This window comes from Eubalaena glacialis, chromosome 13, assembly GCF_028564815.1.
Source record: "Eubalaena glacialis isolate mEubGla1 chromosome 13, mEubGla1.1.hap2.+ XY, whole genome shotgun sequence".
NCBI lineage: Eukaryota > Metazoa > Chordata > Mammalia > Artiodactyla > Balaenidae > Eubalaena > Eubalaena glacialis.
Window position 1 is genome coordinate 49,692,594 of NC_083728.1, and position 12,981 is coordinate 49,705,574.

Genomic DNA, 12,981 nt, shown 5'->3' on the forward strand with positions numbered 1-12,981 from the left:
TATGTTACTATCATAGATTCCTGTTTTATTCAATGGGTTATTAATATGTTACCATCAGTATTTATTTTTATGCTCAGATTGTCCCAGATTTGGCCAATAAGAGCCCCCTCAGGGTGACTTCTGGGTCCTCCTGACAGGTCCTGGTCATTCTTTGAGCACTTCCTCACTTTCTGGTGCCCCACGATATTCCAGGTTCATCTAGTACTTCCCTGCCCCAGTCCTGGAAGCAGTCATTTCTCCAAGGAGCCCTTGGTGACCTTTAGTTCCGAATGGTATTTAGAGACCAAGATCTGGGCACTAGGAGTGCTCATGGCTCCTGGGGCATTGCTATGTCCAGGTGCAGTTAGTGCATAGAGCTAGGGAGTGTATACGTATATTTATTACGCTCACATGCACATGGTTTCAGGTATATTTATTTATATATCTCCCTACTGAAAACCATGAATTCAAACTCTTATCTGCAATTCCAACATCACAGGGATAATTCTGGTTTTCTCCGTTTCCATATTTGTAACTCTTGCCTCTAGCAATGAAAAACCTGGTTTCCTCATCTTCAATAGATTTACTTAACTATTTGATTAATCCCTTTACCCTGCGGGTAAATGCCCTGTCTCACTCAGCACTGACCTCCACACTGGTCTCCCTTTGCCCCATAAGTAAATGCCTTTTGTACTTGGTCTCACTTACTGGCTTTTGGACTGAAGCACAGAAGCTGGGATGTGTCATTCTTGTTTTTGTTTTTGTTTTTTAATTCTTTTTTTAATTGAAATTAGTATTGATAATTGCAGACTCCCAGGTGGTTATAAGAAGTATATTACAGAGAAATACACTTTGTCCAGTTTCTTCCAGTTGTAACATTTTATGGAACTATAATATAATATATCTGTGTTAGTTTGCTAGGGCTGCCATAACAAAGTACCACAGAGTGAGTGGCTTATACAACAGAAGTTTATTTCCTCATAGTTCTCGAGGTTCGAAGTCCAAGATCAGGGCAGGGCTGGTTTCTTCTGAGGCCTCTCTCCTTGGCTTGTATACAGCTGTCCCTCCCTGTGTCCTCACATGGTCGTCCCTCGATGTGTCTGTGTCCTCATCTCTTATTAGGACACCATCATATTGGACTCATATGACCTCATTTTACCTTAATCACCTCTTTCAAGACCCCGTCTCCAAATACAGTCACTCTGAGGTATTGGGGGTTTGGGCTTCAACATGTGAATTGGCAGGGATCAGTCCATAATGAATATCACAACCAAGATGTCGACATTGATACAATCCATGGGCCTTACTCGGGCTTCCCCAGTTTTACTTGTGTACTCGTGTGTGTGTCAAGTTCTATGCAATTTTATCCCCTGTGTAGGTTCGTGTCTCCATGACCAGTCAAGATACTGAACAGCTCCAGCTCCACAAGGATCCTTCACGTTGTTCTTTCATAACCACACCCACCACCTTCCTGCCCACCTACCCCAGCCCCTAACCCCTGAAAACCACTAACTGCCCTTCATTTCCAAAATTGTGTCATTTCAAAATGTGATACAAAAGGAATACAGAATACGAACTTTGGGGTTGCTTTTTCTCGCATATCATAATTCCCGGCTGTGTGTCCCCAGTTAGCTTCTTCCTGTCGCTGGACACTATTCCAAGGCATTGATGTCCCACAGCTTGTTTTGTTTTGTTTTTTAATATTTATTTCTTTATTTGGCTGCACCTGATCTTAGCTGCGGCACGCGGGATCTTCGTTGTGGCCTGCGGGATCTAGTTCCCTGACCAGGGATCGAACCCGGGCCCTTGGGAGCACGGAGTCTTAACCGCTGGACCACCAGGGAAGTCGCCCACAGCTTGTTTTAACGCTCACCTTTTAAAGGACGGCTGGGCTGATTCCAGTTTGGGGCTGTCACAGAGGTGCCGTGAACATTCCCATGCAGGTCTTTGTGTGGATATAGGTTTTCATTTCATGGGATAAATGCCCAGGAGAGCAGTTGCTGAGTTGTATGGTAGTTACATGTTTAGTTTTATAAGAAATTGCCCAACTGTTATCCAGAGTGGCTGTAACAGTTTCCGTTCCTGCCAGCAATGTGTGCTTGATCCAGTTTCCCCACATCCTTGTCCACACTTGTGTTGTCACTCTTTTATTTTAGCCACTCTGATACGTGTGTACTGAGTCAGAAAGGTTAGAGAGGGCTGCAGTTGGGTATCCCCTTCCCCACGCTGGTTCTGATCTGGTAAAAAGGACGTTTCCCTTGAGGGCAGGAGAACAGAACGCTCTGTGTACTTCAAAGTGGTCACTGTCTTAGTCTGCTCAGGCTCCGTACAGAATGCCACAGACAGGTGGCTTAAACCACAGGAGTTTATTGCCTCACGGTTCTCGAGGCCGGAAGTCCAAGGTCAAGGCAGGGCTGACTTGGTTCTGGCGAGGCTCTTCCGGGTTTGCAGACGATGCCCTCTCACTGTGTCTTCTCATAAAGTCACTGTCCTATCAGATTAGGACCCCACCTCGTGAGCAAATTTAACCTTAATTACCTGTTGCAAGCCCTGTCTCCAGACACAGCCGAGAGTTTGTGGACACAGTTCCGCGCACAGTAGCCACTTTGTTTCGGGCTCCAGCCATCAGCTCCTGGTGAGCTGTGACTCTGTTTGCCCGTCTCTCCAGTTTTCAGGGCATTGATTTGCCCTGTGACCTCAGTTCTCTGATGGGTCTCAGAAGAGTGGTTGAGTTTTCAGTTACTCAGCTTTTTCTTGTTGGGAGGATGGGAGTGACGACTTCCAAGCTCTTTACAGGCCAGACCAGAAGCCAGAAATGGTGTTTTGTTTTTCACATGGGATTCTGCATGTTCACTGTCAGGACATAGAAGTACAGTGGATTTTCACCTGCCAACCTTGTGTCCTGACACCTTGCTGAGCTCTTACTCTTCCTGGGAGTGTTTTTATTTAATTTTAATTTTAAAATTTTATTATTATTATTATTATTATTATTATTATTTTGGTTGCGTTGGGTCTTCGTTGCTACGCGCAGGCTTTCTCTAGTTGTGGCGAGCGGGGGCTAGTCTTCTTTGCGGTGCGCAGGCTTCTCATTGCGGTGGCTTCTCTTGTTGCAGAACATGGGCTGTAGGCACACGGGCTTCAGTAGTTGCAGCCCGCAGGCTCCGTAGTTGCAGCACACGGACCCTTGAGTACACGGGCTTCAATAGTTGCGGCGCGTGGGCTCTAGGGAGCGCGGGCTTCAGTAGTTGTGGCTCACGGGCTCTAAAGCGCAGGCTTATTAGTTGCTGTGCACGGGCTTGGTTGCTCCTCGGCATGTGGGATCTTCCCGGACCGGGGATCGAACCCGTGTCCCCTGCGTCGGCTGGTGGATTCTTTTTTTTTCACAGAATAAAACACTGCTTTTACATGGGTCTCAATCTGAAATCCACAAATGCTAGTAAGTCAGTTTTTAAATTTTTTAATTTGTTTCAAAGTTAAACCCAAGACACATTGACTTCATAGGAAATCCACTGAGAAATGTTTTTCTAGGCTGAACACCTCTTTCCCTTTAGTCTCCCCCAGCAGAGCATGTACATGTTAATTACTTTACTGCTGTCCCACCACTATACCAAGATCACCTAAACTGTGTGTGTAGTATTCTGAATGTTCTTAGTTATACCCTAATTTCACTAACTGCAAAAGATTTTCTGGGATAACCTGTCACGTGAATTCTTTGGCTACTTTTGAAGATGAAGTCCAAAGAACTCTTAAATGATTCTCCTTTGTGGGGGTGGGTGGTATTTTATAGGCATTAGCAACTAGCACCTGGGGCTGTGCTGATCCCATCTGGCATCACTGGGAGACAACCAAAGAATCATATGATGCAACAGCCAACTAAGTGACTCAAAACTGAAGGTTAAATTTAAAGAAAAAACTAATTTAGAGAAAAAAAGGTAATGCTAGAGGAACTCGTTCTAAGCAGTCAGTCATTATGGCTCTCTGTGTGTGTGTGTGTGTGTGTGTGTGTGTGTGTGGAAGGCATAACCAGGTGGATTCAGTGCAGCCTGGCAGGCGGATTCTTAACCACTGCACCACCAGGGAAGTCCTCTGGGAGTGTTTTTGTCACCTCTGGCTTCTCAGACCTCTGCTGTCCCCTGGAGAGACCCGTAGCTCTCGCCCCAGCCTGCTTCTTCCTGCGCCTGGCTGATGTGGTGGGAACACCCAGCCCTGGGGCGACAGTGACGCGCCCACCAGCTGTGCATAGACGCCGCTCTGAGGCACGGAGGGCTGCAGACCCTCGGCCTCCAGAGCGGCTGCTGGGGAAAAGCAGATGAGCAAAATGTGGTTTGTGTGAAGGTGTGTGACACCTGGTTGGAAATAACGAACTTCCATGTGTCACCTGCTGGCTGCTGTTTCATCCCAGGCAGCACCGCCCAGGGTCCAGCATCCACTGCCTGCAAAGTGGGCGATTTTATCAGTGTGCTCCCCCCACCGAGAGCCTCGGTTTTTGTGTTTAACGACAATGATTTGAAGAGAATCACGTGCCTCAAGTATAACAAGGGGTTTTTTCCCCTTCAAATTGCTTAAGATAATGTTAGAAATAACTGTGGGAGAAACAAGAAAACCATGCCAGTTCTCCAGAGCAGTGGTTGGATGTTGATGGGCTGTGAGCACCCCTGGTGCCCAGTCTGCTGCTTCTTGGATGGACCAGAGTTCATCCTCTGCCCCGTGGCCTGAGAGCCCATCACTCTGGGGACGCTGAGCGCCTCACCCACTAGTTTCTAGTAGTAACCCCACCCCACTAGCTGTGATGACCAAAATGGTCTCCAGACATTGCCAGGCACCCCTCGGGGAGCAAGAGGGTCCCTGGTTGAGAACCACTGGAAGGCTGTTGGTTTAAAAAAATAACTTTTTCATCTGTGTTTTATCCCTTTTTGTTCTAGAGTCAGAAATGCAAGGACGAATTGTCCCAGCTCAACCACAGGGTCCTGCAGCTGGGAGAGGAGGCCTCTACCCACCAGGCCCAGAGCAAGAAGAATCACATCGCTGTTCAGCTGCTGACACAGAGACTGGAGGAGGCGGCGTGCCGGGAGGAGCTGCAGGTGAGTGGCCGGCGGGGCAGGGGGGGGCAGACAGGCTGGCCTAAAACAGATCAGGAACGGCCCTGATGTGCCTGGAGGTAAAGTGAGGGACTTAACAAGCAAGCCCTGAAAATATGTGGACTTCAGCAGCTTTTGCAAAGCCTGGTATCTAGAAAAAGTAGCAGAAAGGAATTAAATCCTGATGATAGGAGAGTAAGTTGGTACAACCTCTCCGGAGGACAATATGGCAAAATATACATCAAGAGCATCAGGAACGTCCGTGTGCTCTGGCTTCATGATTCTGCTAGTGGGAACTTTACTGAGCATTGTGTACGGACTTAGCTGGAAGTATTTTCATTGCTGTGGTATTTATAATAGCAAAACAGAATTGGAATCAGCTTTGAATCATCAACAGTATTGAATTAGTCGTAAATGATGGTGCAGCCATTAAAAACCATGTTTTTGAAAAGTATTTAACACTCAAGATATAATAAGAGGGGGAAAGCACAGCATACAACGTCTTAGTGACAGAAGTCCGTGCGTGTGGAGGGAGGGCCAGGAGATACAGCAGAACGTCGGGTGTGGTCCTCAGGCTGCTGGGATCATGGATGAGTTGAATTTTGTAATTTTTGCTTTTCTGAAGTTTCTGCATTAAACGTGTATCACATTGCTAAGATACTTCTTATACTTGTGAAATTGATTTTTTAAAAACAGGATAACCAAATCCAAAAACTTGAACTTGAACTTGAACATGTGACTCAGGAACGTCAGAGCCTGAGACTGGCACAGTCACAGCTGAGAGAGGCCCTCGAAGAGAGTCGGGACCAGGTGGGTGTGCGCGGTGGTCCCAGCCCGGGAGGGGTCAGCCTTGCCTCTGACAGCCTGGCCGGGACTAGTCCAGCCAGGGGCATCGTTGGTCTGCCTCAGGTCACCCGGCTAGTTGGGCACCCTCCAGGCCCAGGACTGAGTCAGGCTTAGTCCAGGGTCGGGTTGAACTCGAGTGAGCCACGTGAAGAGCTGCGCCTGTTTCTCACGAGGGCAGGAGGCCATAGCAGCGCCTCCAGATGTGCCCTCTACAGATGCAGGGGCCAGGGAACGCGGCAGGTGGCCTCTGAGGTCCAGGCCAACAGGGCAGAGCAGCCCCCGAGGTGACCCGGCTCCGCGCCCCCAGTGGAGCCCAGGTGTCACGTTCCTGTGGGTGTTCCACCCGGTCTCCTGCCGCAGCATTTGTCCAGCGCGCACCAGGCTCAGGAGAGGCAGGGAGTTCGCGGTCTGGGATAAACAGATGTGAGCAGAGCGGGCCCAGGAGGGACGGCGGGTGCCTGACAGTGTGAGGTGCAGGGACGCGGGGCTGGTTCTTCTGAGGAGCTCGAGCAGAAGGGAGGTGACGGGGTGAGGTGCCCTGAGGGCCACGGGCCCAGTGTGGACTCAGACCTGGGGTGTGCTTGGGGGGCCAGGGTACGGCAGCGGGAAAAGGCCGTGGGAGAGGGTCTCTAACCCGCATGCCTCTGCCCAGCCTTTGCACCAGGTTCCCCAGCTGGCCCCTGGCCTGACTCCTGGACTTGGCTGTGGTCACCTGGTGTGAACAGTCACTTCTAAGATGGCCCGGGGCTGCAGAGGGGTCAGTCTGGGTGCGGGACCCCCCACCGGGGCCTTATGAGGTGCTGTCAGGCTCCTGTGGGCTCAGCCCCCCGCTGTAAGCAGGCACAGAGCCACGGAGGAGGGAGTGGTCACCGGTGTGCCATGAGTGGTTCCAAGGTCACAGGTCCAGCAGGGGAGCCAGGCGTCCAAGAGGGCACTTACAGGGGTGCCACGGACTGGGGCACCCGCACCGGCCTCTCCACGGCATGGGGTTCTCGTGGTGCGGCAACAGGCGCCCCCAGAAGAGCATACAGGTGGCTAGGCTTCTGAGGCCGGTGCCCGGGAGTTCTGAATATCACTTCCCCACATTCTGCCGGTCCAGCTTGGATTCAGGGCAGGAGGGGCTGCTGTCCGAGGGGCTCGCTGCCCCGCCCCGGCATCCAGAACGCGAAGGCCCTGGCTTCCCGGCTGCAGTGGCCCCACTGCTCTCCTGGGGACGTCCCCCTTCTCACGTGGCAGTTGAGCGGGGCTCTCCGGAGGCAGCCCAGCCTCCACCCGCACCTCACTTCACAAGGAGGGGGCTCGGGGCACTCAGTTGGGCGGTGCTGATGTACCACCCAGCCAAGTGGAGAGCGGGTGGCGAGGAGCCTGGGAAGTGGGTGTGAAGAGCATTTTCGGGCAGGCGGGGGCTCAGACACGGGCCAGAGTGACTGTAGAGTGACCGTCTGAATCTCGCAAGTCGGGAGGAGGCTACATCTGGTGGAGGGTGTGTGAGAACTATCCTCCCCTCTCTTCATCCCAAAGAGCATGGTAGCTGCCCTGCTGGACCCGTGTGTACGGGTGTGTCTCTGGGGGGACCCGTCTTGGAGAACCACCTGGGGTGGCCCCTGAGACACGCAATGACACGGGACAGTGAGGGAAGTGGGGCTGCGGGCTCACAGCCTCGCTCTTGCCTGGCATGGCCGGCGCCCTCCTCTCCAACTTGCCCTCGGCAGGACCCCTGGCAGAGCTGTTGCCTCTCCTGTCTGTGGGGTCTCAGAGGGAAGTTCTGTGTGTTCCAGACGAAGCTGCCAGAGTCCAAGTGATATAAGTGGTGTTGAGATCTGGGCTCCCAGGTGGTCCGTCAGGGGAAGTGGCCAGGCTCTGGACAGCTTGGTACCAATGACCCAGTGGGTTCTGTGCCCAGGGAGCAGGTGCTGAGGCCCATCCACACCTGCTCCCAGCCCCTCGCTGATCTCTGTGTAACCCACCTCTGGGACCCCGGCCGCAGCCAAGCGTCAGGGGCATGAACTCTTCACTTAGAGGAAGGCTGCCATACACAGCTGGCCTGGGTCACAGTATTAAAGGAATTACACCCCAGTAATGTACCCGGAAGGTAAACATGACAGAAGGTTACGTAATCCGGCGGGAGGTCACGTGGAGGATTACAGGCAGGCTTTCCTGGCTCTCACTGTGTAGAAGCGCCCGCTGAATGGAGTTTGGGCGTCAGAATTCAGCTGAACAGGCTCTTTAGGAATCGTGGGTTTTGCTGCAGACACTTCCCTTGTGCGGTGACCTTAAAGGTAGAGATGCAGTCTTCTGTGTCTGGTAGTGACCCCGTAGCTCTGGGCAGTCACCCCAACACTGGGTGCCTTCTCCCCGGGCAGCTGTACGGGGCCACCACGAGGCTGAGGCTGGCCCGGTCCCAGCACGCCCACGAGGCGCAGCAGCTGCAGGAGCAGACGGAGCAGCTGGTGCCTCGGGGCCGCGTGGCTGAGCTGCAGCGGCTGCTGGAAGGGGAGCGGCAGGCGGCTCGGCAGCTCCGGGAGGAGGAACGGGTAAGTGAGGACAGGGGCCCAAGAGCCGGCTGAGGGTGACGGGGAGGGGGAGGCTGGCTCTCTGGTGACTTAGCCAAAAGCTGCCCAGGTGCCCAGGGGAAGATGGCCCCGCAGATGTCCCACTACGTGAGGACTGGTTTATGGAAGCTATGGGACCCAACTTTCCTTGAGAACTGGGGGGCATTGAGCAGCTGACCCTGAAGGCCCCCCCAAAGCCCCCCAGTCTGTCTTCCGGGCTGCATGTGTCTGCAGGCAGCCACACGGCCACACACACGGTCCCTGCTTCCAGGCCTGAAAGATGGTGATAGAGGGGCCGCGAGGGAGGCGACGGGCAGGGTCCCTGCCTGTGTAGCCCTGTGAGAGCACAGGCAGGTGCAAAGGTCCTGAGGTGGGCTGTGCTCGGCATGTTTAAAGGTAGCCAGGGCATGGGGGGCGGTTGGACAAGAGGTCAGCGCAGTGACAGCACAGACTTGGGGAGCCCGGCTGTGTTCCAGGTGCTGCCCTAGGCGTCTAGACACATAGAAAGAGTTGCAGCCTTAAAGGGCAGCAGGACAGTGGCTCAGAGCACGCGCTGCAGAGATCTGGATCCTGGCTGCACCACCCCAGCCGAGTGACCTCAAGCCACTTGTTTAACCTCTCTGTGCTTCCGTTTCTGTCAACTACTGGTGGCAGCGGTTCCCACCTCAAAGCACCCTCTCAGGCATCAGTGAGTGAGCACCTTAAAGTGTAAGCCTGCGGGGCACAACTTGGTCCTCAGAGTTCATGAGGTGGGGGTTGGGGTGGGGCCAGAGGGCGAGGCGCCTTCACGAGGGAGGAACTGGCGCAAGCCTGCAAAGGTGGGTGAAATTCGACGTTTGTAAAACACAAATTCTAACGAAGAATAGCCTTTCAGCATTATGCAAAAACGTTATGCTGGAGAGACAGTTAAGCTGTGAGAGATTATTGACAAAACAAAGAAATTTAGTCAGAAATCCTTTAGAAAGACTAACGTGTTTCGGGAAACTCACCTTTGAGTCATTTAGGACTCAAAGGAGAAATCCTAGCACAAAGCAGTCTGCTGATCTGCTTAGACTACAATGAGAAATGCAGCTTTGTGGCTTGTGAGACATTTCTAACCCTCCCTCTACGGATGAAAGGTTATCCACACTCAGATTTGCACACTTCAGCTAATTTCCATTCTAAAGTAAATAAACCCGTGATGATTCTTTTTAAAATGTACAGTGTTGATCTCTAAGCTCCTTTTGTGCAGGAAGCACATGAAAAACAGCTGAAAGCCGCAGAAGAGCGGGTGGAGGAGGTGGAAATGATTCTGAAGAATGTGGAAGCACTCCTCCAAGAGAAAGTGCGTGAGCTGAAAGAGCAGGTGAGTGATGACGCCTCGTTTGGGCATTCAAGTAGCTGATCAGGGAGACATAACCCAAGAGAACCCCATGTCCTGTGGAATCCCTGAGAGGGGGAGAGAGAGAGGCCATTGCTGCCCTAAAAGTTCTACTTGGAGCTACAGGATATGAAACGTGAGAATCTGTAGAGATACTTTTCTTACATAGCAGTCAAGTATGGTTGGTTCATCTGCGGCATCCGGAGCTGCAGGTTCCCGGGCAGCGTGACTCTGTGCAGGCCACCCACTCCTGACCACCCCCGCATCTCTGCAGCCCCTCCCCTGCTGGCACTGCCATCCTCCCACCCTCTCTGTCCCTGGTCCTCACGTTTCTTCCCAGCAGTCAGACTCGGTGACTCCCCTAGTCACTCCTGGCAAAACCTCAACCCAAACCCAGGTTTGCTTGAAAGCACATCAAAGGAAACGAGGACACCAGCTGTTAGGACCCAAGAGATGGGGGGCTCTGTATCCCACGCTGAAGGCCTAGCTGAAAGATGAGATGGGAAGGGGTCCATCAGGACTCCAAGGTTTTGGACTTGGGCGGGCAGGTGAGAGCGCAGACAGTGTACTCTTGACAATTTCCTTTGACACCCAATTTGACAGGGTATTCCTGACAATTTCCTTTCTTTTTGAGGCCTACAGATTTTGGTCTTTTTGTCTTCATTTTATGGTAAAAATCAATTTGTGCAAAATTGGCTTAAGTTTTCTCTACCACATAGTTCATCAGATTCTCAATTTCCTCTCTCCCGCCAGGATAACAAAAATTGTCATTGCATCCAATATTTGTTTCCAATTTGTAAGAATCCCCAAACTGTGGTTTGAACAATGTGGAAGACTGGGAGGGGCAAGCTGGTAGTGTGGCATTTCTGCATTAGATTCACAGTGCAGTGTGGCTTTCTCCCCTGTCCAGTTTGAAAAGAATACACGATCTGATTTGCTGCTCAAGGAGCTCTATGTGGAAAATGCTCACCTAATGAAAGCGCTTCAGGTCACTGAAGAGAAGCAACGAGGTGCTGAGAAAAAATCCCGATTCTTGGAAGAAAGAGTTAGAGCTCTCAACAAACTACTCAATAAGATCGCTTCAGCATCTCTCTCTGTGTAGACTTTTCTTCCTGGAGTTCATTTTGAAAGAACATCTTTTAAAAGTAAACCACTGTGATGCCATAACTTCTATAGCTCATTGGCCACACACCCCTGGACAGATGAGGATTATGAGTCTCTGTTCCCCCCACAAGCATTTAATGAAGGTCGACTATGTGCCAGATGCTGGGGAAACAGACATGTTGGAAAAGACTGTATTTTTTTTAGTGGTCCCTAGGTAAAATTCCTAATTTTGCTGCTTACTAGTGAAACAGGTTATGGGGGCTCTCAGCAAGGTAAATGGTAAAATAGTTTTAATGTTTTACTTCTGACCTTGGCTACAGAGACTAAAATGCAAAGTCAGGGCTCTGCAGTTCTACCATTTCACTGTTGCTGCTCTGGTTGAGTCACTGGCATTCTCCATAGTGGGTGGATACAGACACTCCAGAAATGCTTCACTTCCTGTGACTGTCAACTGGCAATGAGGGATAGAGGAGGGGAAGCCCCTTTGTCAGGGTCAGCTCCACTGCAGGGATGTTTGGACAGTGCTTGTTATTTTAGGACTGTGGACTCAGGGAGGATGGTTTCTATTGTGAATGCAATCTTTTCCTCATTGAAGTGTCATCACACTGGAAAGTATATTATATGTACAAAAAAAAAAAAAGTATAGTTTTATATCCAAAATATACATAAATTATGGCCATTTGGTTTATCAGAATAAACTACTGTAATATGAAGAATCACTGTATTTGCAATAAAAGTCCTTTTCTATTAAAATTGATTTCTAAGTGTTTTTTTGTTGTTATTTATTTTTGGCTGCATTGGGTCTTCATTGCTGCGCTTGGGCTTTCTCTAGTTGTGTCCAGCAGGGGCTACTCTTCATTGTGGTGAGTGGACTTCTCATTGCGGTGGCTTCTCTTATTGCGGAGCATGGGCTCTAGGCTCTCGGGCTTCAGTAGTGGTGGCGCATGGGCTCAGTAGTTGTGGCTCGCGGGCTCTAGAGTGCAGGCTCAGTAGTTGTGGTGCACGGGCTTAGTTGCTCTGCGGCACATGGGATCTTCCTGGACCAGGGCTCGAACCTGTGTCCTCTGCATTGACAGGCAGATTCTTAACCACTGCGCCACCAGGGAAGCCCCTAAGTATTTTTTAAACTATTAAATATTTCAAAGATATAGAAAAATAGTTTCATAAGAAACATTCATATGAATTACATAAACATTCAGATGTATTAAAAACATTGTTACAACATTTTGGATAGAAGCACAGTCCCTGTTCTACTGCATTCAACCTTCCTGGAGGCAACCGCTGTCCTGAAGCTGCTGCACCTCCCCACTATCTGTCTGTACAGTCATTGTACATGCTTGAATGAGAAAAACCTTAAACCACTGGAATAGATGGAAAGATCAGATCTTGGAATAGGAGGACTCCACACCATAAAGTGGGTTCTTCTATCCACACACCTGTGGTCAATTAATCTATGACAAAGGAGGCAAGGATATACAATGGGGAAAAGTGGTGCTGAGAAAACTGGACAGCTACATGTAAAAGAATGAAATTAGAACGCTAACACCATACACAAAAATAAACTCAAAACGGATCAAAGACCTAAATGTAAGGCCAGAGAGTAAAAACTCTTAGAGGAAAACATAGGCAGAACACTCTTAGGGAATTCCCTGGTGGTCCAGTGGTTAAGACTCAGCTCTTTCACTGCCATGGGCCCTGGGCTCAATCCCTGGTCGAGGAACTAAGATCCCACAAGCAGCAGAGCACAGCCAAAAAATAAATTAAAAAAACAAAACAAAACAACACTCTTTGACATAAATCGCAGCAATATCTTTTTTGATCCACCTCCTAGAGTAATGAAAATAAAAACAAAAATAAACAAATGGGACCTAATTAAACTTAAAAAGCTTTTGCACAGCAAAGGAAACTTTAAAACAAAAAGACAACCCACAGAAAGGGAGAAAATATTTGCAAACAAAGCGACCAACAAGGGATAATCTCCAAAATACACAAACAGCTCATGCAGCTCTGTGTCAAAAAAAAAAAACAACCCAATCAAGAAATGGGCAAAAGATCTAAATAG

At 50.1% G+C, this 12,981-nt stretch overlaps 1 protein-coding gene across 3 annotated transcripts in view; it reads left to right on the forward strand.

Annotated features, from left to right (window-relative positions):
* NINL (ninein like) overlaps positions 1-11,627 on the forward strand; it is a 112,624-nt gene extending 100,997 nt beyond the window's left edge. For all 3 annotated transcript variants that reach the window (XM_061208959.1, XM_061208961.1, XM_061208960.1), the window contains 5 exons: positions 4,902-5,060; positions 5,754-5,867; positions 8,267-8,437; positions 9,687-9,800; positions 10,726-11,627. In XM_061208959.1, the coding sequence (XP_061064942.1) occupies positions 4,902-5,060; positions 5,754-5,867; positions 8,267-8,437; positions 9,687-9,800; positions 10,726-10,917 (750 nt within the window). In that variant the 3' untranslated portion in view covers positions 10,918-11,627. The remainder of the gene's footprint in view (positions 1-4,901; positions 5,061-5,753; positions 5,868-8,266; positions 8,438-9,686; positions 9,801-10,725) is intronic.
* The last annotated feature ends 1,354 nt before the right edge of the window (positions 11,628-12,981 follow it).